Here is a 25,257-nt window from a genome sequence, read left to right as displayed (position 1 = left end):
AAATTTGCTGAGACTGATAAACACTAGGGTGTCGACCAGTTGCATCGGGGGATCATTAGCCGCAGATTTAGTTAAGGAGCCATTAAATTATAAACCCCTGTATGCAAGTGATAGTACAGCAGATGGTAACCAACAACCTACTGTTGGTCAAATAGCTACTACGATTACCTTTAGAGGCGAGTTAAAACCATTTCGCTTATGGATTACTTTCTTTATGTATTTTTATCTCAAGACCTGGACTTGGGAATTGATTTCTGGAGTAGCTTTAATTTGTTGCCTGAATTTTTGGAGAATCGATTTAGTTGTCCTACAGGTTCATACATTGCTAGTCTTGAGGTGAATGATCCAAATCAAATGCTGCTAACGCCGCAACAAAAATATCAACTGGCTACTGTCATTCAGTTACTTCCGTCATTGACAGAAAAAGGATAAGGGAAATCCTCGCAACTAGAACATGCGATAGATGAAGGCATACCCAAAGGCAATAAAACAAAGAAATTACGCAATATCACCCGCCATTGAACAACTTATGTATACAGAAATTTAAAGAATGCTTGCTCTAGGGATTCGAACAGAATTCGACAGTCCTTGGTCATCTCCGGTGGTTCTGGTTCGTGATCCCAGAAAGGTAAGACTATGCATAGACTGTCGGAAACTCAACGAAGTATCCATTAAAAATGCGTACCTCATGCCACTCATCCTCAGCCGCCTAACTAGGGCTGTATTTATATCTAGCATAGATCTCAAGGATGCCTATTGGCAGATTCCGTTAAAAGAGAGCGCACGAGAAAAAAGGTTTTTTCAGTTCCGGGCAGACTTCTCTAACGGTTCACTGTTAAGCTGTTTGTACTAGCCTATGCACCTCAAACCATGTGTACGCTCGTGGACAAAGCCATTCCGCCATCACTAAGTGTAAATGTCATCCAAGTAATAAGTCCAGGCCAACCTTTTCGTTAGAGTTCTCCTTATTGAATAATTCTTAACTCTATAACAATTCTTCGTACAGCTAGTAAAGAGTGTAGCTGCGCCGACAGAGACGCTTCAATGCTTATGTATAGACGTATGTATTTATAGCGGCTGGCGAAGAGTCGCCGCGGCAGAGGAGAGGTCTTATGTTCACATGGTGACAAAGCGGTCGCGCATGTCAAGTAAGCAGACTAAGCACTGCCCAATCCCAGTGCACTCAACGGCGATCATATTACCGGGCACTTGAAGAACTGTTTGGGACTTGAATTTGTGTATACATATTATTACTGCGTAACTTTAAGTACAGTGCGCATTCGATATGTGAACATACTACATCTCCCTCCTTAGAAAAATAACGTTATTATATGAAGTTATATTCTTCGTATATTTATTGTATGAAACTATACAAGTATATATATATACGTACTTTTGTTTTTTATGAATATTTTTATTTTATTTAATTAAATTTTGTTTCTTTTCTTTTTTTATTATGTTTTTTATTCTATGTATGGAATACCAGCTCATATGGACAATAATCATGTGCCATAGAGGGTGTAGTGTTAAAGCAGTAAGTGAAGTATGGGAGCTAAACGTCCCCATCAGATTTGTTGATTTATATGTCGGAGAGGAGGTAATTCAGTCTTTCGTTAGGCATGAGACTTTAAGGTGTGACCATGGGTCGTGCTGGTATATACCAGTTCTGGTATGATGGGGACTCAGTTTGCGAACTGAGGCTGTGTGTGGCTTCGCTGCGTTGCTAGATCTGGTCTTTCCCCTCTCTCTCTCGTCCCGAGATATAGCGTTGTGTACAATTGAGGACTGCTAAAAGGTTAATTATTATGAGCAACAAAGGAAACAAAGTCCCGCTGCATTAGCCAGAACACAATATGAAACAACAACAAGCAATCGATCAAGCGACTAATGGGAACCTGCATGGAGAAGGCTCCAATCTTCTGACATCTGAAGTGGGATTCGGCCCTAACCAAACTTGTTCGAGGGATGTCTTAGCGCTGTTAGAACAACAAAACCGGAACCTTCTGGAACTGGTTAAGAGGCTACAGATGCCGACGAGTGAGTTGCAACAGACTAGCTGGCGTGGATGCCACGCAGTGGTGCTCTGCGGTCGACATCATCTTACGAGGAAACCCATTAAGTGACAGCTCTCTTATAATAGCATTAAGTAAAGCTTTGGAAGGCACAGCGGCGCAATGGTTATTGCAAATATGCTACCCGGGAATAACTTGGCAATAGTTCCGGCAATTGTTTGAGCAGCGATACGAGACTTCAGAGACGCCAGTCGCCGTCATTTTAAGTCTTCTTGTAGTCGTCCAAGCAAGGATGAAAGCCTGCCTGTTTTTGCAAGTCGCAGTGTGACGTCACTGTGCACAAAATTGCGTAATTTGAATTCCGAAGAAATTTCCATCGCGCTGGTTCTTGGGCACATGTCTAATTTCAACCGACGTTTGCAGCGAATGATACACACAACGCATGTAAACAATCGACGTGAACTGCAAGCGGAGCTGTAAGTATTCTCAGCGCTAAAAGAGCGCCCTAGTGCATCAAACTGGGGAAACTAGGATTGGGAGTAAGAATGGAAAAAAGGGGGGAGCTATGCGCTATAGGGGAGCCTTAATCGAGTATGCTGGTCAATGGTGAGAGATTTCTAATTACCTTTGTGATTCGAGAGCTGAGTGCTCATTAACTAAGGAAAGCGTTTTTAATCGGCAGAGAAATATTGGTTCAAGTGTTTTTAGTAGAAGTCTCCTACAATAATTTTAAAATTGTTCAAACTAAATTGTAAACATTGTGAAACCGCTCAACCTTATAATTTTGATAAGATTGAAACTGAAATGGTCGAAAATGAAAAAGCAATTTTAATATCATTGCTAAAGCAACATTTTACTGGGGAAATGCGTATTCGTTTGATTGAATTGACTAAGACTGTGCAAATGCGACTTAGTCCAAGCTAACGGGAGTTAGTACGTGCTAAAACTAAAGAATTGATCGAATATAAAGATTATCAGGCCTAGTAACTCAACATTTGCAATTCCAGCATTATTAGTGAAAAAGAAAACTGGCTCAGCAAGATTTCGTGTTGATTATAGAGAATTAAATAAAAATACCGTAGTTTATAAGTTTCCATTACCGTTAATATCAGACCAAATAGTTAGACTTAGGGGAGCTAAATATTTCACTCCTCTTGACATGGCTAGCGGGTATTACCAGATTTCAATGCACCCTGAATCAATCGAATATACTGCTTTTGTTACCCCTGCTGGGCAGTACGAATTTCTTGCGATGCCTTTTGGATTAAAAAACGCACCTTCAGTGTTTCAGAGAGCTGTATTAAAGACACTCGGCAGTCTTGCTCATTCGTTTGTAATTGCTTAAACTTGGCCCTCGCTTAACACGGTGGTTACTTTCCTAGAATTCCTCGGGTCAAGTGAAATAGTGTTAAGCGAAACATGGATTCAGTACAAAATAAGGGGTTACGTTTTCAAAATTCAAAATTGACAGCAAGAAAAAATGTGTATGGTTCAATTTCGGCTTGTTTTTATTAAAGTTTTATACATTTGTTCAAATTCAACCAAAAGTTATTATATATATGCCCATAATAAATGCATAACATTCATATTTTCAAAATTTAAAGTTGGTACTTAATTAAAAAAGTGCTTCATATAGAAACTTAAACATTTAAAAAACAAGGAAGAATGGTATAGTCAAGTACCTCGACTATCGGATACCCGTTACTCAGCTAAAGGGACTGTAGCTCAGTTAAGAATCCAAAAATTATTTCGAGTCGGGGTTCGAATGATAGGCAGTTTCGCTTGTCAAATGTTTTGACCAACTAACAAGCGCTTTTACTTTCTAATTAAAAATGGCTTAAAACCCACCTGTTCCTGTTTGCAAATTTGCGGTTAATTTCCTTGGAATTTTCGGGTTGAAGAATACTACTAAATAAATAAATAATATAAAATACTATTTTTTAAGTACATTTTATTTAATAATAACATCAAAATTATTTTTATTTACACTTTTTTAATAATTGTACTTGAATTCCATACGAAACAAATACTGAACATTAACCTGCGCAACATCATATACTATATACTCATTGTATAATAACGATGAATCAAAATTTGAATTGGTAACTGCTTTACCTATTGGTATTTCAACACCATCATTTCTAAAATAGCTCTTACTTGGATCTGGCATCGTGCGCCCATGACCAAAGCAACTATGTTTATCTTTTGGTAATTTTGTAACGTATTTTGCTGCTGTGCATTCCATCATATCTCTCAAAGCCACTTCAGAAAGAAGCATTAACCCAGTTGAGTTATGTTGATTTGTGCAACAATAATTTGCTAATTTTGACACCATATCAGCAAAATAAATACCTTTGCCAAACATATAGCCCGATGGTGGCGCTTCTGGGGGTGCGATCTTTAAGCCGTGTGATAAAATACCAACAAAATTGGTTAAACGAGACCCGTGCCATAGCAACTTTCTATTATGTAGCTTCTTAAATGGTGAGTTACTTTGAACACATCTATAATCTGTAAACTATAAGAGCTATGTGTAGATGCATGAGTGTTCGTAACAAACTTGCTTAGAATGGAGAACTCTTCACTATTTTTATCCAGTGGGAATAATTGAGTTTTTAGCTGTGCATAATGATTATCTAATGGCTTAATGTTATTAGTTGCATCTTCGGTTTTAATTAAGCTGTAAGCAACTTTAATCTCAGCCAATGAATCAAGCATTTGGCGCAAGTCTTCGACTTGATTATAGGTTTCAATTAATGACGGAGATTGAACTCCAAAGTTAAGAGGAATTAGCGTATACAATCTATGTGTAGCATCAATTAGTTTTGCATTTGTAGATCCGGTTTCTATTAACTTAAAAATTTCGTACACCACACTATACGCAGATTTTATCTGATGGGCACTGAGCTTTCCCAACGGCATTTTATCCATATCAATATGAAACTCCATCAATGTCCTCTTCATAGAATCAACATCAAATATTAGCGTTATTAAATTTTGCAGTGAAGGGTCTAACTTAGAATTATTAAAAATGGTGCTATGGGCTAACAACTTTTGGTCTTCATCATATTGAATTTCTATTGGGTACATAAATGCAGTTATTTTAACAAAGCTGTCTCGCTTATCGAATTCATTTCCAGTTTTGTCGGCATATACTTCCTTAAACTTTCTTTTGCCAGAGTCACTTGTGGCAAACTCCTCAATCTTTGAGCTTTCAATACTAGTTCCGATTCGACCCCATGATCGAAAAATCCAATATCTTTAATTTATAATTCGTAGAAGTTTATTATATAAATAATATATAGATATTTCCTTATAGTCGAGTGGCTCGACTATCATAAACCTTAAAAAGGTTAAATTGCTAACTTATTGACTAATGGTCCGATTTTGAGGTCAAATTCCAAAGACTTGGACAATGGTATAAGATAGGGACTATTTTTTTTTAGCAATGCCGTCATGCATTGAGTCTGTGTTGCAGAGAAAATATTATAAACCCAAATATTTAGGCCATTCAAAATGTCAGAAAACATCGCTTATTTGTATTCTTAGCTATTCCGCGGAACCTGTAGGTGATGAAAAAAAGTTTATATGGGACTTTTGGTCAGGAGCACATAATTATCATGGAAAACTAGAAATGTTTCGTGGATATTTCCCAAAGTTCAATTTTGTTTTCATGTGTTATTAGACCAATTAAATCAATTTTTTAAGAAAAAAAGCATTTTTCATTATCTATGATTTCATTATTATTATGATTTCAGTCAGAAGTTTGCAACGAAGTGAAGGAGACGTTTTCGACCCCGTAAATTATATATATTCTTGATCAGCATCACTAGACGAGTCGATCTAGCCATGTCCGTCTGTCCGTCCGTTTCTACGCAAACTGGTCTCTCAGTTTTATAGCTATCGGGCTGAAACTTTCCCAAAAGTCTTCTTTCTTTTGCAGGTAGTGTATAGGTCGGAACCAGCCGGACAACTACGAGGGTGGTCCGATAAGTACTGAGCCTCCAAATGAGAATCGAAAATTTTGGAAAAGTGGCGATTTATTTCTCAACATAATCTCATTTTAGCTCCATACACTTGACCCAGCGATGCTCAAACTTCTTTAGCACGTCTGAAAAATACGTTTTCTCGAGGACTGCAAAATTGGCCTCTGTGGCGGCGACGACCTCCTCATTCGACGCAAATTTCTGTCCAGCGAGTGACCTTTTCAAGTTTGGAAACAAAAAGAAGTCACATGGGGCCAAATCTGGAGAATATGGTGGATGGGGTAGCAGTTCGTAGCCCAATTCGACCATTTTGGCCTTGGCGAGGGCGAAAGTGTGAGCCGGTGCGTTGTCATGATGGAAGAGCACTTTATTCTTCGCCAAATGGGGCCGTATTTTGTATTAGTCGATGTAGATCACACCTTGTGAATCCCAAAAAAACGGTGGCCATCACCTGTCCGGCCGATGGGACAGTCTTCGCCTCCTTCGGAGCAGGTTCGTCGGGTGAAGTCCACTGTTTCGACTTTTCCTTGGTCTCTGGTGTGTACCAGTGGATCCATGTTTCGTCGACGGTCACGAAACGACGCAGAAACTCCTTCGGATTGCGCTTAAACAGCGTCAAACACCGCTCTGAAGTGGTCCCACGGTTGCGTTTGTTGTCCGGAGTGAGCAAACGCGGCACCCATCGCGCCGACAGCTTTCTCATGCCCAAAATTTCTTGCAGGATATGACTCACGCGGTCTTTTGACATGCCTACTGTTTCAGCTATCTCGCGTATCTTCAATCGACGGTCTGCCAGTACGAGATCGTGGACTTTTGTAACGTTATCCACCGTGGTAGCCGTTTTCGGGGCACCTGGGCGTAGCTCATCAAAAACCGACGTGCAACCACGTTGAAACTCGTTAAACCAATTTTTGACGGTCGCCATCGAAGCAGAAGAACCACCGTACACAGCATCCAAGCGCTCTTTGATTTCGCTGAGCGATTTCCCTTTGAAAAACAAGAATCGAATCACAGACCTATATTACTATTAAACAAGGAAGAACGCTATACTCGAGTACCTCGACTATCAGATACCCGTTACTCAGCTAAAGGGAGCAAAGGGAAATGGAGATATGCAAGCAGCAAGGCGAGGTTGAAATGCGCCACCTACCGGCGGTAGACAGATCTAAGCGTTATGGGCGTTACAGTGGGCGTGGCACACTTTCTTTGGGGTCAATCGATAGGTATTGACGAGACATTTCAGTTAAAATTTTGTATCTAGCATAAAATTGTGGGCGCCACAGGTTCGGGCGGTTTGTGGGCGTTAGCGTAGACGTGGCATATTCGCGAAACAAACTTGCGCTGCGTACAAGGCTACGGAATCTATATCTAAGATCCCAATTCTCTTTCTTCTATATTTTCCGAGATATCCGCGTTAATATTTACGATTTTTCGAAGTTTGTGAACGGTTTGTGGGCGTTAACGTGGGCGTGGCAAACATTTTTGGGTCAATCGATAGGTATTGATGAGAGCAATACATTTCAGTTAACATTTTTATTCTAGCATCAAAACTACAGAAGCCACAGTTTGGGGCGGTTTGTGGGCGTAAGAGTGGGCGTGGCACTCTGCTGAAACAAACTTGCGCTGTGTAAAAAGCTCAGGAATCTGCATGCCAAATCTCAATAGTCTAGCTCTTATAGTTTCCGAGATCTCAGCTTTCATCCGGACAGACAGACGGACAGACGGACATGGGTAAATCGACTCGGCTAGTGATCCTGGTCAAGAATATATACACTTTATGGGGTCGAAAACGCTTCCTTCTGCCTGTTACATACTTTCCGACAATTCTAGTATACTCTTTTACTCTACGAGTAACGGGTATAAAAAGGGGGATCTTTTGTTTCTATTCATATCATACTTGAAATGCATTCGTGTAAGAACGAGGTTTTTAGCGTGTTGAAAGGATGGAAGCAAGTTTGTAATCGTGTAAGACCGAGTTCGTGCTAAAAGGGTCCGTGTTAAGGGTGGGCCAAGTGTATATGGACGATGTATTAATTGTTTCAGAAACGAAGGAAGAAGCGTATGAGCGTTTTAAATTTGTATTTGAGGATTCTCTTTTAACATTTCAAAGAGCTTTTTCTTGAAAACTACAGTTCGCTACCTTGGCTATGAGATACAAACGGGGGAGATACGTCCAAGTCTTAACAAAATAGAATCACTAGTGGCATTGCCTCCACCTAAGTAAGTTGATTCTCTAAGACAGTTCATTGGGTTAGCGTCACATTTCCGGCAATTCATTCCGGAGTTTTCTCAACTGATGAAGCCTTTATATTTTCTCACATCTGAAAAGAATAGCTTTGATTGGCAAACACAACATGATCAAATTCGCAGTAAAATTATAAGTGTATTAACAAACAAGCCTGTCTTGATTATTTTTGATCCTCAATTTCCGATAGAACTGCATACCGACGCCAGCTCTATCGGGTATGGCGCCATCCTTTGCTGCAAAACATTTTCGTCGCTATCTGCATGGGAGAATATTCGTGATTTTTACTATCTGTAATTCAATCAAATCTTCTCGATAAAAAGTCGAGTTGTCTCCTAGGATTTATCGTTGGTGGGAGTTTTTACAAACATTTGAATTCGAAATTGAATACAGAGAAGGTAAACGTATGGCACACGTGGACTTTCTATCTAGGAACCAGGTGTGTCTAAAGAATAAGTCAGTACCAAATAAAATAGAAGAAAAACGAATTGACTTAACAGAAATATCGGAGAACTGGATACTGGTGGAACAACAAAAGGATCCAGAAATATCAGAAATCTTAACTAAGTTGAAGAATGTTGATTTACCATTGGCATAGTTGCCACTTATGAAATTAGATCAAATGTCTTCTATATAAAGATTCAGAGGAATTAAGGAACTCGTTGTTTACCTGTAGTGCCTCGTACATTTCGCTGGTCAGTTATAAATCAGGTACATAAGTCTATAATTCATCTAGGTTGGGAGAAAACACTGGATAAAGTTTACGATCATTACTGTTTTTCGGGTATGGTAAAATATGTTCGAAGATTTGTGGAGAACTGCATTACATGCAGAGTTTCTAAGGGTACGTCAGGAAAACCTCAAATGGAATTACACCCAATTCCAAAAATATGCATTCCTAGCACACTGTTCACATAAATATATCGGGAAAAATGAGCGGAAAAAGTGATCGGAAAGAATATGTTATTGTAAAAATCGACGCTTTTACAAAATACGTTTATCTATTTCACATCTTTTCCTTGGATGCTAATACTTGAATAAACGCAATGAAATCCCCGATTGCCAGTTTTGGCGTGCCACGTTTAATTGCCGATCAGGGGCACAGCTTAACGGGAACAAAGTTTGTGCAATTTTGTTCTAGAAAAAAAATACAATTACATCCAACAAGCGGGGGAGAGTTAAAAGAGTCATGAGTACACTGAAGAATCTGTTGACGGCTGTTGAGACAAGCTCTAGATCGTGGCAGGATGCACTGGGGGATGTACAGTTAGCTCTTAACTGTACAGATAATCGTAGCACTAAGTGTAGTCCTTTAGAGCTTTTGATTCGTAAAGTTGGGCGACCACTGGGGTTGATACCTATTAGTGATACCGAAGATGAAATTGACAGGATTAAATCAAGGGAGAAGGGAGGACATGGAGGAGGCCGCTAGGTATGAGAAGACAAAATTTGATAAAAATATGGCTAAAGTAACAAGGTTCTGTGTGGGTGACTTTGTGCTGCTTAAAAATCCAAAGTTAAGAGGACCCTTTTTGGGGGTCGAGATATTGAACGGAGACCGATACGTTTTAAAGTCTACACAGAACAACAGGCGTTACAAGTACCCACACGAAAGTTTGCGAAAGTTACCGGATGTGCAAATTCCAGAAGAGCTTGGTGTAAGTTACAAAGAACAAAGTCAGTTGGAAAAGCCTGTTCAAAAAGAGAGTGTTCGTGAAGCCATGTGATTGGTGATGGACGATAGTTGCTTTAGAAATGTGTTTGATGAATTCGTGAAGTCATGTGATTGGCGATGGACGAGAGTTGCTTTAGAAATGTGTTTGATGAATTCGTGAAGCCAAGTGTTGGGCGATGGACGAGTAATGGTTTGATGAATTCCTGAAGCCAAAAGTTGGGCGATGGACGAGTAACGTGGTTGATGAATTCGTGAAGCCAAGTTATGGGCGATGGACGAGTAATGTGGTTGATGAATTTGTGAAGCCATGTTTTTGGGCGATGGACAATTTAACTTGTTTGAAAATGTGTGAAGCCAATGTGTTTGGCGAAGAATTTAAAAGTTGGTTAGTAAAAGCCCAGTTATGTATTTTGGTTTACGAATTAACGATTTGAAATGATTAATGTATAATTTAAAATTTTTTTATTGATCTCTTGTTTGGAAATGTAAATGAAAAAAAAATGGGTTATAAGAGAATATACAAATATAAGTTAAGTTATGTTAATGAACATTATATGGGTTTGAGATTATGTGGTTAAGTTCTTCGGAAGCATTCAATAAAAATTATAAAGTGGAATGAAATTCAGATGTTTATTATAGACACGAGGACGTGTATATGTCAGGATGGCCGTGTAGCAGAGGAGGTAATTCAGTCTTTCGTTAGGCATGAGACTCTAAGGTGTGACCATGGGTCGTGCTGGTATATACCAGTTCTGGTGTGATGAGGAATCAGTTTACCAACTGTGTGTGGCTTCGTTGCGTTGCTAGATCTGGACTCTCCCCTCTCTCTCGTCCTGAGATATAGCGTGGTGTTCAATTGAGGACTGCTAGAAGGTTAATTATTATGAGCAACGAAGACTCGCTGCATCAGCCAAAACACAATATGGAACAACAACAAGCAACCGATCAAGCGTCAAATGAGAACCTGCATGGAGAAGGCTCCAATTTCCGCCAGATATATTAGACTTGATAAACTCATTGAATGTTCTATGACTTATTTCTACGGTTCCTAATGTCTGATGGTGGATGTTATGTTTTCAATTTTTATATTTTTACATAAATCCTCTATTATTGAATTTTTATATTCTGTTCCTATGTCCGTAATGAACGTCTTCATTGGATCGTACTTCAGAATCAAATTTTCTAATATAGCTTTGGCTACAGTTTTTGCACTTTTGTCTGGTATAGGTATTGTGGCAAGACATTTTGTTAAGTCGCAGATTAATGTAACTGCATATTCGTTTCCTGTTTCTGATCTAGGTAGTGGTCCTATTGTATCCACAATGAATCTATCGAAAGCCCTTTGTTGGGTTTCAGTTATTGTTAATGGGGTCTGGGTATGTTTAGTCGATTTAGACTTTTAGCATTTGGGAAATTTTCTCATGTACTCTATTACGTCTTTAGACATATTTTTCCAATAATAGTGTATCTGGACCTTGGTCAAGATTTTTGTGCTGCCTTTATGACCTTCTTGTTATCGTTCGTCGTGGTATGTAGACATTATATCAATCTTGCCGTTATTTTCTTTCCGTGTTTAAATAAACACAAATTATTATTACTACTTTACGTACGTCGTCGTTGTTAATGACATTGTAAACGTTGGGGCTCAGAAGCTTTTTCTGTAGATTGCCTAAGCAATTTTATTTGTTCTTTTCCTGCGCAGGATTTTTGTCGACTTTGATTTCTGGTAGTGACTTTCAGAATTTTATTGTTCGAAATTGAAAATAAGTGGGTAAGTGCTTTGTGATCTGTTTTGAAGGTTAAGTGTCTACCATAAATATTTGGTCTGAAGTGTGTTATTGCCCAATAAATAGCTGACAGTTAATGTTGTGCTCTTGTTGCTTTCCCCCTTTGTAAAAGATCTTGATGCGTATGCAACTGACAGTTGTAGTCCATTTTTGTTTTGGGTTAGGACTGCTCCACAAGCTTGTTTGCTGGCATCTGTAATTATGCAAAATTCTTTGCTTTCTTTGGGCTTATTAATGCTGATTTAAGATGTTTAAAGTCGTTTTGGCATTCAGTTGTCCATTGGAATTTTACATCTTTCTAATCTTGTTATGTGACGGGAATAGTCAGCAAAGTTTCTTATAAACCGTCGTTAATAATTACAAAATGCAACTAATTTTCTAGCGTTGTCCGCATCATGTTGGACTGGATAATTTTAAGTGACTTCGCATTTTATGTCGTCGAACAAGATTTCTTTATTTGTGCATTTATGTCCTAGAAAAGTGACTTCATGCATGAAAAATGAAAATTTTTCGGGATGTTATGTAGCCTACGTTTTTCAAAAACATCAGTTAAGTTTTTGAGCACATGTTTTTCGGAACAACCAATGACTACTAAGTCGTCCATATAAATGAATGCTTGAGAAGGTTATAGTCCAGGGAAAGCTATAGTCCTCATTCTCTGAAAAGAATTTGGAGCATTTTTTAAACGGAATAAAATATCATCAATTCTAGGGAGTGGGAATTTATCAGACAAGAGTTTTTTATTAATTACTATTATAAGGTGATACAGAGGGTTCCACTACTTTGTCATTTATGAGCTTTTAGACCTGCTTTTGAATTTAGTCTTTTGGACTATGACGATTTCTATAATTTTTTATGTATATAGGTTTTTCATCCTTCAATCTTAGTTTTTGTTTATAGAAAATATTCGTAGTAATCGATTTAACTTCTAGTCCGAATAGATCGCTATATTGGGTGCATAATGTTGTTAATTGTCTATTAATTTGTGACGGGAAGTTTTTTGAAAGTTGGGCTAAATCCTTTTTTTCTCGGTCCTTGAAGTCCCCTTTACCTACATCATAGTTGAAAAAGATTCACTTATGTGGTTTATGTTGATTATCTGTTCTTTGTTTGTTGTATTTAGTAATCTTACAAATGCATTTTGAACTCTTTCTATGGTATCTGCTATATAAATGCTATGCTGAATTTCCTGATTTGAAATTAATACACTGTCTTCTGCTGAATTTATTTCAATTTTTCGGACAACTTTGGATTTTGTTGGCAGAATTATGGATGATTTAAGTTTTTTGGTCTAATTATGAGCCAGTCTTCAGATCGCTTGAAATCTAATTGACAGTTGTAATTTTTAATAAAATCGATTCCCTCTATTCTATCACAAGAAATAGCGAATTGTATATTTAATATATGAAAATCGTGTGGGATTATATACTTAGAAGTTTGGTTTTCAGTAGGAGCTAGCGCTTTTGATTTGGTAAGTTCTTGACTTAATCCCTGTATTTTGATTGTATTATTATTTCGGACATATTTAAAAAAGTCGGAAATTTTCTTCAATATGGATATTTTTGCACCTGTGTCTATTAAAAAGAATAGTTCCTTTCCCATTTCTACATGTATAAAAGTGACGAATGTGCTTTGCTTGAGATTGATGGTATTAGTTTCAATATTTTCTACTGCTGTGTACCTAAAGGTTGTTGGGAGTATCCCAAAGCGTTTTGGGCTACCCTAACATTGTTATTGTTATTATTGGTATAGTTATTAAATCTATTTTGGTGGTTATTTCCTCTATAACTTCCTCTATTGTTTGCTCTATATTGGCCTCGTCCTCTATTACTGTTATAGTAACCACGGTTACTATTATTGTTATTATAGGACCGGAAATGACCTCTTCCGCGGTAATTTCCTCGGTTGCATCTATTGTAGAACAGGACGGTGTTTGATGGGCCTGTTGCATCTGTACAACTAGTTGCGAATTTGGACATGGCAACGCTCCTGCGCTCCTCAATGAGCTCCGCGCGGCGATGGTGACGTGGCTGCCGGTGATGCGCTGTTTCTTGTCTTGCGTGTCCTTTGGCAAACGCCGTTCCGGGACTTGCCGAACCGCTGGGCTTTTCCAGGACAACGCCTCTTGAATGCCTCAACGGGTCCATCGCTCGCATTTCTGGCACTCGGGGTTTTGGGCAGTTGCTGTTTGGGGACTTCGCCGGTAATCGAAGGGCTCTCCAGGATGACGCCTCTTGAAACCACCAATCGATACACCACTCGTCCTTTGCGCCAGGTGCTGCTTTGTGGGTTTTAGACAACTTTCCCTCCGAGCTCACGGTTCCTTGTCGCAGGCCTCTTTCGTTTGACTCTGACAGACCCGTCGGGCTATTTGCCAGGGTGTGGTCGTGACAAAGTTGGAAACCAAACGCCTTGACTTAGCCGTGTGATGCCTTCTGGACCTCAGCCACTTGTGTCTCAATTCGGAAATTCCTGATGTCCCAATCCCAAACGTCTCGACGTAGCAATCTGGCTCCTTGTAGGCTTCCCACGGCGCTGCTTTTGACGACTCGCCTTGTTGTGGCTCCCTTGTAGATTACTTGGTTGACTGACTCTCCAAACTCTCTCATACTCCATCCTTGGTCTCCAAACTGTCTCATACTCCATCCTTGGTATCCAAACTCTCTTATTCTCCATCCTTGGTCGCCAAACTCCCTTTTTCTTTCACCTTGGTCTCCAAACTCTCTTCTTCTTTTTCAACCGCTCCTCGCCGCGGCGTTACTACGTTACTACTACCAGCTCCTACCAGCCTATGCCGTTCGTTGTCCTTAATCCTAAGTATAATGGCCCCAGCGGTTTTGAATAGCGTTTGGCCGTCGTTGGCAGCAGGGCTTTTCAGCCCGTGAAGAGTTGCACTTTTGGTTAAACCGGCATTTACTTTTCTTTCATTCCAGGGTTTGACCCTGTTTTTTCCTGTTAACTGTTGGTGCTATGCGTGTTTCTGTCTTTTGTGACCAGCTGGATACGGTGTATTCCTCCCCCTTTCCTCGGGTAACAACTAGACGAGCTCGTCCGGCGCATTTCGTATAGAATCTCCGGATGCTACGGTGTGTGTCTGGATTGCGTGACTTGTGTTGCTTGTCTCTAAGTGGCGTAATCGGTTAACTGTGGCTCGAGCCAGACGCCTTTGTGTCCTAAGATTGTCCTTTCTGCGTGGCGTGTGGATGACTCTCGCTTAGGCCTGACGCATAATCCTATGGCCTCGCAGTCTGGATCCCTAAACGTTACCCGTTACATTGTGCCGTCCTCGTAAGTGTCCTTTCCGCCTGGCGTAAACACGGATGACTCTGGCAAATACACGACGCTGAATCCTATTGCCTTGCGGTCTGGATCACCATCAATCCTTGTGCCGTCCTTGTGACCTATCCTTATGGTTTTACTTTCCGCGTGGCGTGTGGATGACTTTCGCTTAGGCCTGACGCAGAATGCTGTGGCCTCGCATTTGGATCCCTAAACGTTACCAGTATCCTTGTGCCGTCCTTGTAAGTGTCCTTTCCGCCTGGCGTAATCACGCATGACTCTGGCAAATGCCCGACGGTGAATCCTGTTGCCTTGCGGTCTGGATCACCATCCATCCTTGTGGCGTCCTTGTGACTTCGATTGTCCTTTCCGCGTGGCGTATGGATGACTCACGCTTCGGCCTCACGCCTAACCCTGTCGCCTTGTACCTGTTGTTAGTCATGCTGTCTGCTCGTTTTGTTGTTGCTTGAGCTCGCCAACGTGAACGGCTCGCTTTTTCTTTGAATGTGTGTGGCGTATTTGGCAGATCACCGGAGAGACGAAATTTACAACCTGGTAAGGCCATCGTATCTCGGGGCTAGTTTCGGAGCAAATCCTTCAGCCGCTTTGGACAGGTGATATTGCCTTCTTCTCAGATTATAGTGTTTGGCTTGGTCCTGGGATGCCTTTTTACATATTTCGCTGTACGATCTCGAACACCTCCCTCAGTTTGTTGGCGTTTTCCTCCGGGGTCTCCGTAGCTCGTCCAGTGCCTACGGTTTCCTTATCATATAATCTACTGGGTAGACGCGGTTCCCTGCCCTGAGTAAAAAAAGCCGCTGTATAGCCGGTGGATTCCGATGTGCTCGTGCTGGCTGATAGCATAATCTCCGGAGACTTCTCGTCCCAGTTTCTCTGGCTCTGCCCTGCGAGTTGCGCAATCATGGTCTTGACTGTCAACGAAGTCTGCACATACCGTGGCCCATGGTTCCTCCGGTGTGGTATGTTTTTGTAACATAGTCCGGGTACTTTTGCGGTTGGGTCCTTATCTTTTCGCCCATGTCCTTGATCCAGCTGCACCCTCCTGAAGCTATTGTCGCCGATGCCTCTTTTAATTCTCGTAGCGCCTCTGGTAATGGTAGTCTTGATAATGCGTCGGCCACCACGTTTAGCTGACCCTTTCTGTACGCTATCTCAAAGTCGTACTGTTGTAGCTTCAGGGCCCATCTGGCGATCCTTCCTGAAGAGCTTTCGATGCTGTAGACCCACTTCAGGGCCATGTGGTCGGATACTACCTTAAAGTTGTACCCTTCCAGATATGGCCTGAGCTTTCGGATGGCCCAGACGATTACCAAGCACTCCTTCTCCGTTGTTGAATAGTTTTTTCCCGCGCCGTACTTGGGTCATGTTATTGGAAACCTTCCAAACGGACCCAGGAAAAGTGGAAGCCATTAAAGAATTTCCGAATTTCCAGCAAAGTTGGTTTTTAAACGAGAACTAAACATAAAGTAACCAGTAAAGTAAACAAAAGTTATTTTTTCGGGCATGCCGCAGCCTAATTAAATTCTTAAAATTTCAACTCTTAACGTAAGTTAAATTCTCGATGTTTGCTTTTGCGTTTTCTATTTGCCCTGCTACTCCTTTTTGAATTTCTTTTGCCAATCGCTGACTGGTCCCCTATCCACTGCAAGCGTATACCTTAGTTAGTTCGATTTTTTACTCGCTCGCTAAAGGCACGGTCTAAGATCGCCTGCCTATTCTTTTTCGTTTTATATACTTCCGCTAGTTAAAAGGCACAGACAAATCGGTCTGCCTGCCCAACCAACCAATCTTAAACATAAACAATCATAAACATTAAACTTTGTAAATAAGGCCTTGGTGCCATTTAAAATAAACTTAGTGCATAGTTAATTGAAAATGTGTGCGGTTTTTTTTTATTTGGGCACCACCAAAGGATAGCGTTAGTGAAAAAGCTCACTGACCCAACATTTTGGTGACCCCGATGTGATCTAAAAAACAATAAAAACTAAGTGCAACCAAACATATAATTTAATTATTTTCGTTCGTTTAAAGTTGATCGCACATATACATAACCTGCAAGTTCCATGACATAAGCGCAAGCGGTAACACATAAACTCTCCTAGAAACTCACATCGCACCCGCCCCCGCGCTTAGCAAAGATTTTTTTTGGTTTACTCTTTGTGCCTTCGTTCCCGCTCTGAACGTTTTAAAGCGGCGACCAAACGTTTTTGTTCGCGAGTATGTTGCACCCCCTTCCATCGCTATATTGCCGTTTATATGCAAATAGAAGCACATACATTCCGTTTTTTTCGGTGGTCAAGAATGTTGGTACACCACATACTACACAGTGGAATTTAATTATTTTGCAAGCGATAAAAACTGAAGATAATCAAAATAAATGTAGTAAAAATGTCAACCGACAAAACTTTAGCTGCTCCAGTTCAGGGAGTGAAGCATTTTAAATTGAAGGCTGAATCAATGCTTTCTGAGGCTTAAGCCTCTAGGAAGGCCCTGACTGTTGAGAAGCTAAAGGCGAGGAGTGAGATAGAATTAGAGCTTTGTGTTAAGCTCTCAGAGGAGAATAAGTCTGAATTTACCCAGGTCCATGACAGTCTTAAGGGGCTGGATTTTAATAAAATCGGCAGCCAGGTTCGCGATGATTTTGAAGAGCACATTATATCAATACAAATCACGCTAAGTCGAGAATTGGGTAAGCGTCAACGTCCAGCAATTCAAAGTTCCACGCTTAGACCATAGCCATCTCTGGATTTCCATTCTGTGTTGGCTAAAAGATCTCATTTGCCTGAATTGAGATTGCCTGAATTTTCTGGTGGCTATACTGAATTTGCCGACTTTCAATCCATGTTCAAGGCTTTCATCGACAATGACGTTAAGCTCACTAACATTGAGAAGCTGCAGCATTTAAAGTCTTGCCTGAAGGGTTCCGCCTTGGATACAGTGAGCTTATTAGAAATTTGTGATGGCAACTATGCTGTAGCCTTGGATTTGTTGAACAACCGTTTCAATACTAAGCGTCTAATTTTTCAATGTCATATAATGGCAATTTTTGGTTTCCCTAAAGTGGACATGCAGTTCGCAACGTCAATGGGTTCGGTTGAGCAAATTTCAAACTGCATTCTTGTTCATGCTTTACTCCAAAAATTAGATGGCAAAACTCAAGACAATTGGAAAGAATCTGCGAATGTTGATGAAATTCCTTCGATTGATCAATTTACTACATTTTTTCCCAAGCGTTGTCATAAATTGGAAAATGTAGAGCACACTGCAGCATTGTTCTCAAATAGTTCACAATCAGGAAGAAGCCGCAACAAAAGCATTTTAATTGCCACTAACTTTTTGGGAAATGGATGTGTTGTGTGTAACAACAGTGGCCATTCAACTTATAGCTGCGGTAAATTCGCCAAGCTGTCACCACAAGAGCGTATTCGAAATGTAAAGGAATTAGCACTCTGTCTTAATTGCTTAAAGAAGGGGCACCAAATGCGCAGTTGTAAGTCAAGCTGCTGTCGAACTTGCAGGTCCAAGCTCACACCCTTTTGCATCTTGACACTCAGTCTTCGACCCAGGTTCTGCGAGCTCCTACTACAGAACAATGTACGCCAATTGCAATTACTTCAAGTCCTTCTACCTCTTTGCTGGCTTAGAATGTGGATTCAGACATTGTCTTTCTAGCAACTTTAGTCATAAGCGTTCAAAGTCGATCAGGTGCTTGGATCCCATGCCGTGCGCTGCTAGACTCGGGATCTAAGTCCACATTGTGACTTTCCGACAACCAGACCGATTTGCACCAATTCCATGACCCTGGCTAACGGCCATTTAAGAGGAGGCAAGCTCTTGTTTTGAACCAGGATGACATCGTGGACTTGTAACGCAGGTTTGGAGATGCACCACTTTGACCATTGCTGCAACAGGGTCAGATACTCTTCACGTCAACGTGACCTGTAGATTTGTTGAAAACAAGCAATTCTCTGCCAGCGGTCCAAACGGTTGACGTTCAGCTTTGTGACGTCAGCCTCAGAGTACAACACCAGCGAAACTGTGCCAAGAAAGTGTGCAGGAGTTAGCACTTCGGCCAAAGAGCTAGTGGGATGGCTCGGAAGGCGCCGAGCTGAAGGCTACCGAACGGGTCGCAGGTTGCGGATAGCGAGCGCTCTGGTTCTCCAGGGTAGCTACGAATAAGCGTGGAAGTTGGACACGGCTCGGCTACCGCCAAACCCCCAACACGAAGCGTAAATAAGTAGCCCCGGACAGTCAGCGGGTATCTGCGCCGTAGCAGTATCGACGTCGCGCTTGTGCTGCCGCCTCCAACAAATAGCTCACATAGCTCTTCCCTACACACACAACTCATCTCACCCCGGGCTGGACTAAGGTGTCACTCGTACCGTGCCGACAGTCAATCTGGCTGGGAGCCCAAGTTATCAAAAAACTTATTCTCAAACGGTGAGCTCAGGTAAGTGGCGACCGCCTGTTCTAACTCAGCCTTACCCGGGTACAGCGGATCTCTGCCCGGGTGGACCTGTCCCTTCTCCGCAGCTCGTGGGAATTAACATGGAGAACTTAATTAATAACAACAACAAAAAAAAAAAACAACACCAAAAAAGAGCCCGACACTCTGCGCCGTAGCAGTACCGACGTCGCGCTTGCGCTGCCGCCTCCAACAAATAGCTCACACATACCCCCTTTCCACACTCTTTGAACCTACCTCTTCCCTACACACACAACTCATCTCATCTAGAAGTGAAGCAGTGAGTGTAGTGAGTGAAGATGCCGGATCCAGCGCTCCGCTGAAAAAGTCGACCAGCAGCGTCCACATACAGCGGCGCGGCAGCACGCAGCTTCCAGCGGGCGGCTCAGGGACTCACCTGTCTCCGCACATGAAGGCAAACCCACCGTGAACTCCAGAAGGCATCTAGGCTGACATCGAGTTTCTTCGGGAACCAAGCGGCACCAAGAAGCACTCTCTTGAGTGATTCTAGACGGCGGGTAAATATTGTTGTTGCACCTTCTCTCCGGCTTGCCACGCTTTGTGCCGCATTACGCTCAATTGGCCCGAGCAGTGTTGCACAACGTCAGCAGATCCAGCTGATCGCAGGGCAAGCTGGCAAAAGCGCCCTGCCATGATAGATCGAGTACCTACATATAGATGTCGTGTTGGTGCGGCACCCAGCGTAGGAACGTACTGCCTACATTTGTGCGTTGCTGCTAGCTGACGACTGCTACCCGCTACGGGTTGCACTTGTCGATCGGCGCTCAGCAGTAGCATACATCTAAGGGCTGCTGCTCGAACTCCTTGGCAAAGAGTCCGGGACCGAACGAGTGACACCACTTCTGCACGGCAGAGGTCTTCCTGGTGCCAAAGGTCAAGGAGCAGACTGATTGCCAACCCCCCTGCTAATGCGGTACACCGTGAAACGGGGCTCTGGCGACCGAGTAGAGGCGGTATAACCTTCATCGGAAAGTCGAGGGGAAATCCGCGGCCACCGGTGGAAACCTCGATCCGCGCACACCGATCTTATCGCCAAAAACCCACGTAGCGACTGACCCATACTGGGCGGTTGCGTGGTCTGCGTCTGTGCCATATTGGCCGGCAGTCACGTCACCTGGCAGTAGGTATAAATGCAAAGAACCTGGCAGTAGGTATAAAATGCAACAAATGAAAGAAATGTCGACAAAAAACGATACTACTCCAGGTGGCAACCACACAAGTGGAAATCCACCCGTGGGAACCCCCACGGCCAGGGCACGGATTCTGGAGACCCTAAATCCCATTCCCAACAACAAACCTGGCGAGACGGTGGCGAACTTGGCCGTCTCGACAGTGAATGCACCAAGTTTAGGCAGGAGGAACGAAAACAAAGGTATGGGAGCAGCCGGAGCGTTCTTAGCTTCTTAGGTCACCAGTCCTGGAAAAACCCGCGGGCCAGCCGTCCACGCGGGAAGACGATAAGTTGCAGGACGCGGCCAAGCGCCAAAGAGACCCAGGCAGCCCAACAGGTGGGCAAAGAACTGCCTCTGCTAAGAGGCCCAAAGCGGACCAGGAGCTCACTGGACCAGAACAGCTCGCGGAGATTGGAGCGCTTCTCCTCCACCTCACGAGCGTAATGCAGGTGCGTCACATCAATGTGACCATGAAAGCGATGTTCTTGAGGATGAAGTCCCTCCAAGAAGGTGCAGTGATCTCCTTCAACGAAGTTGGAGACTTCCACCAGCAAAAAGAGCCCACGGAGTGCAACAAATGCAAAGGTCCTCTCCGAAACAGCGAGAGCAAGGAGCAACAGACTCCGGTTTGTCTTCAAAAGGACAATGCCGCTCAAACGGAGTTCTGGCGAAACGCGACACAAGGTCCCATGGTCACCAGCGCGGCGCAAACAGACCCGTGGCGAAGGCTAAGTCAACCCGGCACGGTTCTAGACGGGGGAGAGCCCCCGACTCCACCAGCGCAATCGTCTGCGCGAAGAGCGCAATCGGGATCCTAGCAGAAAAAGAGGAGAAATCCAGAGGAGCATGCCAAAAACCGAGGCCCCCGACAAAAAACAGCCGCGAGAGGCAGCGCTGGAGAGGTCGCTGGAAAGGACGCGACCACCGCCTGGAGAATGGCTGCTCCAAAAAAGCGGGCGCGAAAGCCTCACCGCCCGGACGCCGTAATAGTGGAAGCGAATGGCAAGACCTACAGCGAAGTCCTAGCGATGGTCACCCGTAGGGACGGCGGCAAGCTGCAAAACCTCAGCACCCGAGTAAACAAGGTCAGGCGCACAGCGAACGGGAACCTTCTGGAGCTAAACAGAAGCGAGGACACCAGCACGGAGGCAATAAAAGAGAGCCTTGAGGCGGTTCTAGGAGAAGCGACTGCGGTGCGAGCGCTATCAGAAAGCGCGAGGACAAGGACGGTGGTGATTAGCCGACCCGCTAGTTGAGGCCGAAGATGTCACCAAAGCTCTGGTGGACCAATTCGCCGTGAAGGCCGAATCGGTTAAACTGAGGAGTCTACGTCCATCAGACAGAGACACCCAGACGGCAGTGGTTGGATTGCCCAGCAAAGTCGCAGAAGCGGTTCTCTGCAAGGGTAAAATCAGGTTAGGATGGTCTATCAGCAAAGTGAAGGAGAGGGACTCGCAGCCCAGGTGCTACAAGTGCCTAGAGATTGGGCACATTGCTATAAAGTGCCATAGCAAAGTGGACAGAAGTGGGTGCTGCATTAAGTGCGGCAAGACGGGGTACAAAATCGCTCAATGTCCCAACGAGAGCGTATGCTTTATATGCACCGAAGGAGGACCGAAATCGAGGAACCACCAAGCAGGAAGCAGGCGGTGTCCTCACGCCACAAAAAGAGCCGTAGCCAAGCCCCGCGAATGGAAGTGATCCAGATAAACCTGAATCACTGCCGGGCTGCGCAGGACCTACTCCTGCAGTCAGCGAGGGAATGTAATGCGGATCTGGCTGTCATCAGTGAACCCTACAAAGTCAAAGACGACGGCGACTGGATAACGGACACATCGGGCAAGGCCGCGATATGGCTGTGCAAAAGAATCGGAAATCTTTTCTGGACGTGCACAAGGGCTCGGGTTTCGTCTGAGCTCGTATAGGCGAAATGTGGGTCTACAGCTGCTATCTAGCACCTAGCCTCTCCACGACGGACTTTAGCCATGCGCTGGACAAAATCGCCTTCGACGCAAGGGGCCGTTACCCCGCTATCATCGCAGGCGACTTCAACGCGTGGGCCGAAGAATGGGGGTGCCCCAGCAGCAACATAAGGGGGCAAACCCTACTCAACGCCTTTGCATCGCTAGACGTTGCGCTGCTAAACGAAGGGACGCAGGAGACGTTCAATCGGGCTGGAGCTGGGTCCATCATAGACCTCACATTTGAGAGCTCCGCGTTAGCCCGACGCTCTCACTGGAGAATCGGCGACTTCTTCACGGCCAGCGACCACGAGGCAATCCTATGCACAGAGGGCACACGGCCAGGACCAGGAGCCCGGATCCGAGCAGTCAAGGGCTACCGCCAGGAGACGCTAAACGCCGAGGAGATGAGCAGGTGCCTCGCCGACATGCACTGCTCCACGGAAGCAGACGCAAACAACAACGCGGACGCGATAGCAGCCAGCTTGGAGGATACGTGCAGGACTGGAATGCTGATGCGCAAACCATACAGAAGAGACCACGAGCCGGTACCTTGGTGGAACACGGAGATAGCACCCTCACAAGGACATGCCTCAGAGCCAGAAGAGCTCTTCAACGGTCAAGAAGGACCGACAGGGCCGAGGCCGCACACGCCGCCTTCAAGCAAGCCAGGAGGACCCTGAAGCACGCCATCATGGACAGCAAACGGGAATGTTTCCTGAAGCTGTGCGACGCAGCCGAACAGGATCCGTGGGGTGGGGCCTACAAACTCGTGGTAAAGCGGGCAAACGCAGGCAGCCGCTCGCCAACGGAACCTGAAACCCTTAGCGAGATTCTTCGCACACTGTTTCCTTCGGGTAGCGCCAAGAAGAGCATACAGGAAGAAACGGCGCCTACGTGGGAGATCGAGGAAGTTACGGAGGCCGAGGTTGCTGAAGCAGGACGCAGCCTGCAGAACAACAAAGCCCCAGGTCCCGACGCAGTGCCCAACAGAGCATTGAAGCTGGCGCTTGGGCTTCGGCCGGGCACCTTCGCGGACCTCTACAACGCCTGCCTGCGCGAGGGAACATTTCCCCGGAGATGGAAAGTACAGAAGCTGCTTCTACTCAACAAACTTGGGAAGCCGCCTGGTGAAGCTTCCTCCTACAGGTCAATTTGTCTGCTTGACACTGTTGGCAAAGTGTTTGAGAAGCTCATCTCGAAACGGCTAAACCTGGCCGTAGATGCGGCTGGTGGCCTATCTCCCACACAGTTTGGTTTCCGAAAAGGAAAGTCCACGCTGGACGCGATCCGAATGGTCACCGGGACAGCCGCGGAAGCCATACGCGGGAAGCGCTGAAGAGGCGGCACGAAGAAGTACTGCCTTCTGGTCACGCTCGACATCAAAAACGCGTTCAACACGGCGAACTGGACAAGGATCATGCAGGCACTAAGGCGGCTACGGATTCCGGAGTACCTCACCAGGATAGTCGACAGCGACCTCGGCGAAAGGGTGCTGCTTTTCGATACGAGCGACGGCCCGAAAGAGTACTTCGTTACTGCTGGGGTTCCACAGGGATCTGTCCTGGGCCCCCTGTTGTGGAACACCATGTACGACGGCGTGCTGAGTCTTCTCATGCCTGCAAACGTCCACGTGACTGGCTTCGCGGACGACGTCGCCATCACGATCGTGGCCAAGACGATAGCCGAAGTGGAGGACATGGCAAACACTGCGGTGAGGAAGGTGGAGTCATGGCTATCACTTACCGGGCTCCAACTCGCGGCACATAAAACGGAGGCCGTTCTTATAAGCAGCCGGCAACTCGTCGAGACGGCCAAGCTGACGGTCGGAGGGGTTGACATAGTCTCTCAAAGAGCCATAAAATACATAGGCGTCATGATAGACACCAGGCTGTCCTAAAAAGAGCACCTAGAGTACGCCAACAAAAAGGCCGCAGCGACCGCCAGATCGCTCGCGCGCATTCTCCTGAACACAAGGGGCCCGAAGCAGGAACGGAGGAAACTCATAGCGAGTGTAGTCACGTCCCAAGTACTTTATGCCGCCCCGGTATGGGCTAAGGCCGCCACGACGCCCTCGTACATTAGTGGCGTGGCTCGCACGCACAGACTATGTGCCACAAGGATATCCTGTGCCTTCCGGACAATCTCCGAGGAAGCGGCGCTCGTCATAGCTGGTCTAGTTCCAGTGCAAGAACTAGTAAGAGAGGCAGTAGAAGTGGAGGAAACGGTCACGACCACGGACAACCAAACTAGGCGCGAGGCAAGACGGCCCGCGAGAGAGAGATCCATCTCTCGGTGGCAGGAGAGGTGGGATTCCGCAACCTCTGGACGCTGGACCCACGATCTCATTCCCGCCTTGAGTCCTTGGCTGGAAAGGAGGCACGGGCAGGTGGACTTCTACTCGACCCAGATCCTGAGTGGTCACGGATGCTTCCGGTCACGACACGACACGAGCGACGGATGCCCACCCTGCGGCTCTGGAATCGAGGAGAACGCACGCCACGTCCTATTCGAGTGCGTGCGGTTCGAAGAGGACAGGGCCGCCCTGGAAATAGCGACCGGTGTCAGCACTAGCCCCAGCACGCTAGTTCCAACCATGCTAAAAGGCCAAATGGAGTGGGACGCGACGACCA

The 25,257-nt window shown here is 44.5% G+C and overlaps 1 protein-coding gene and 1 pseudogene across 1 annotated transcript; one reads left to right on the top strand and one right to left on the bottom strand.

The window, feature by feature from the left end:
- Nucleotides 1-3,957: 3,957 nt before the first annotated feature.
- On the bottom strand, nucleotides 3,958-20,584 carry LOC139352714 (poly [ADP-ribose] polymerase-like; annotated as a pseudogene).
- A 2,009-nt stretch (nucleotides 20,585-22,593) lies between these two features.
- On the top strand, nucleotides 22,594-23,307 carry LOC139352713 (uncharacterized). The gene has a single exon (XM_070995343.1). The coding sequence runs from the start codon at nucleotides 22,594-22,596 to the stop codon at nucleotides 23,305-23,307; it is 714 nt and encodes a 237-aa protein (XP_070851444.1).
- The last annotated feature ends 1,950 nt before the right edge of the window (nucleotides 23,308-25,257 follow it).

The sequence above is a fragment of the Drosophila suzukii genome, chromosome 3 (assembly GCF_043229965.1).
Source record: "Drosophila suzukii chromosome 3, CBGP_Dsuzu_IsoJpt1.0, whole genome shotgun sequence".
NCBI classification, from domain to species: domain Eukaryota; kingdom Metazoa; phylum Arthropoda; class Insecta; order Diptera; family Drosophilidae; genus Drosophila; species Drosophila suzukii.
This window is presented reverse-complemented; position numbering and strand designations above follow the sequence as displayed.

What these genes read in the sequence shown, in the direction of transcription:
- LOC139352713 (XM_070995343.1), top strand. Translation starts at nt 22,594, where the DNA reads ATGTGGGTCTACAGCTGCTATCTAGCACCTAGCCTCTCCACGACGGAC.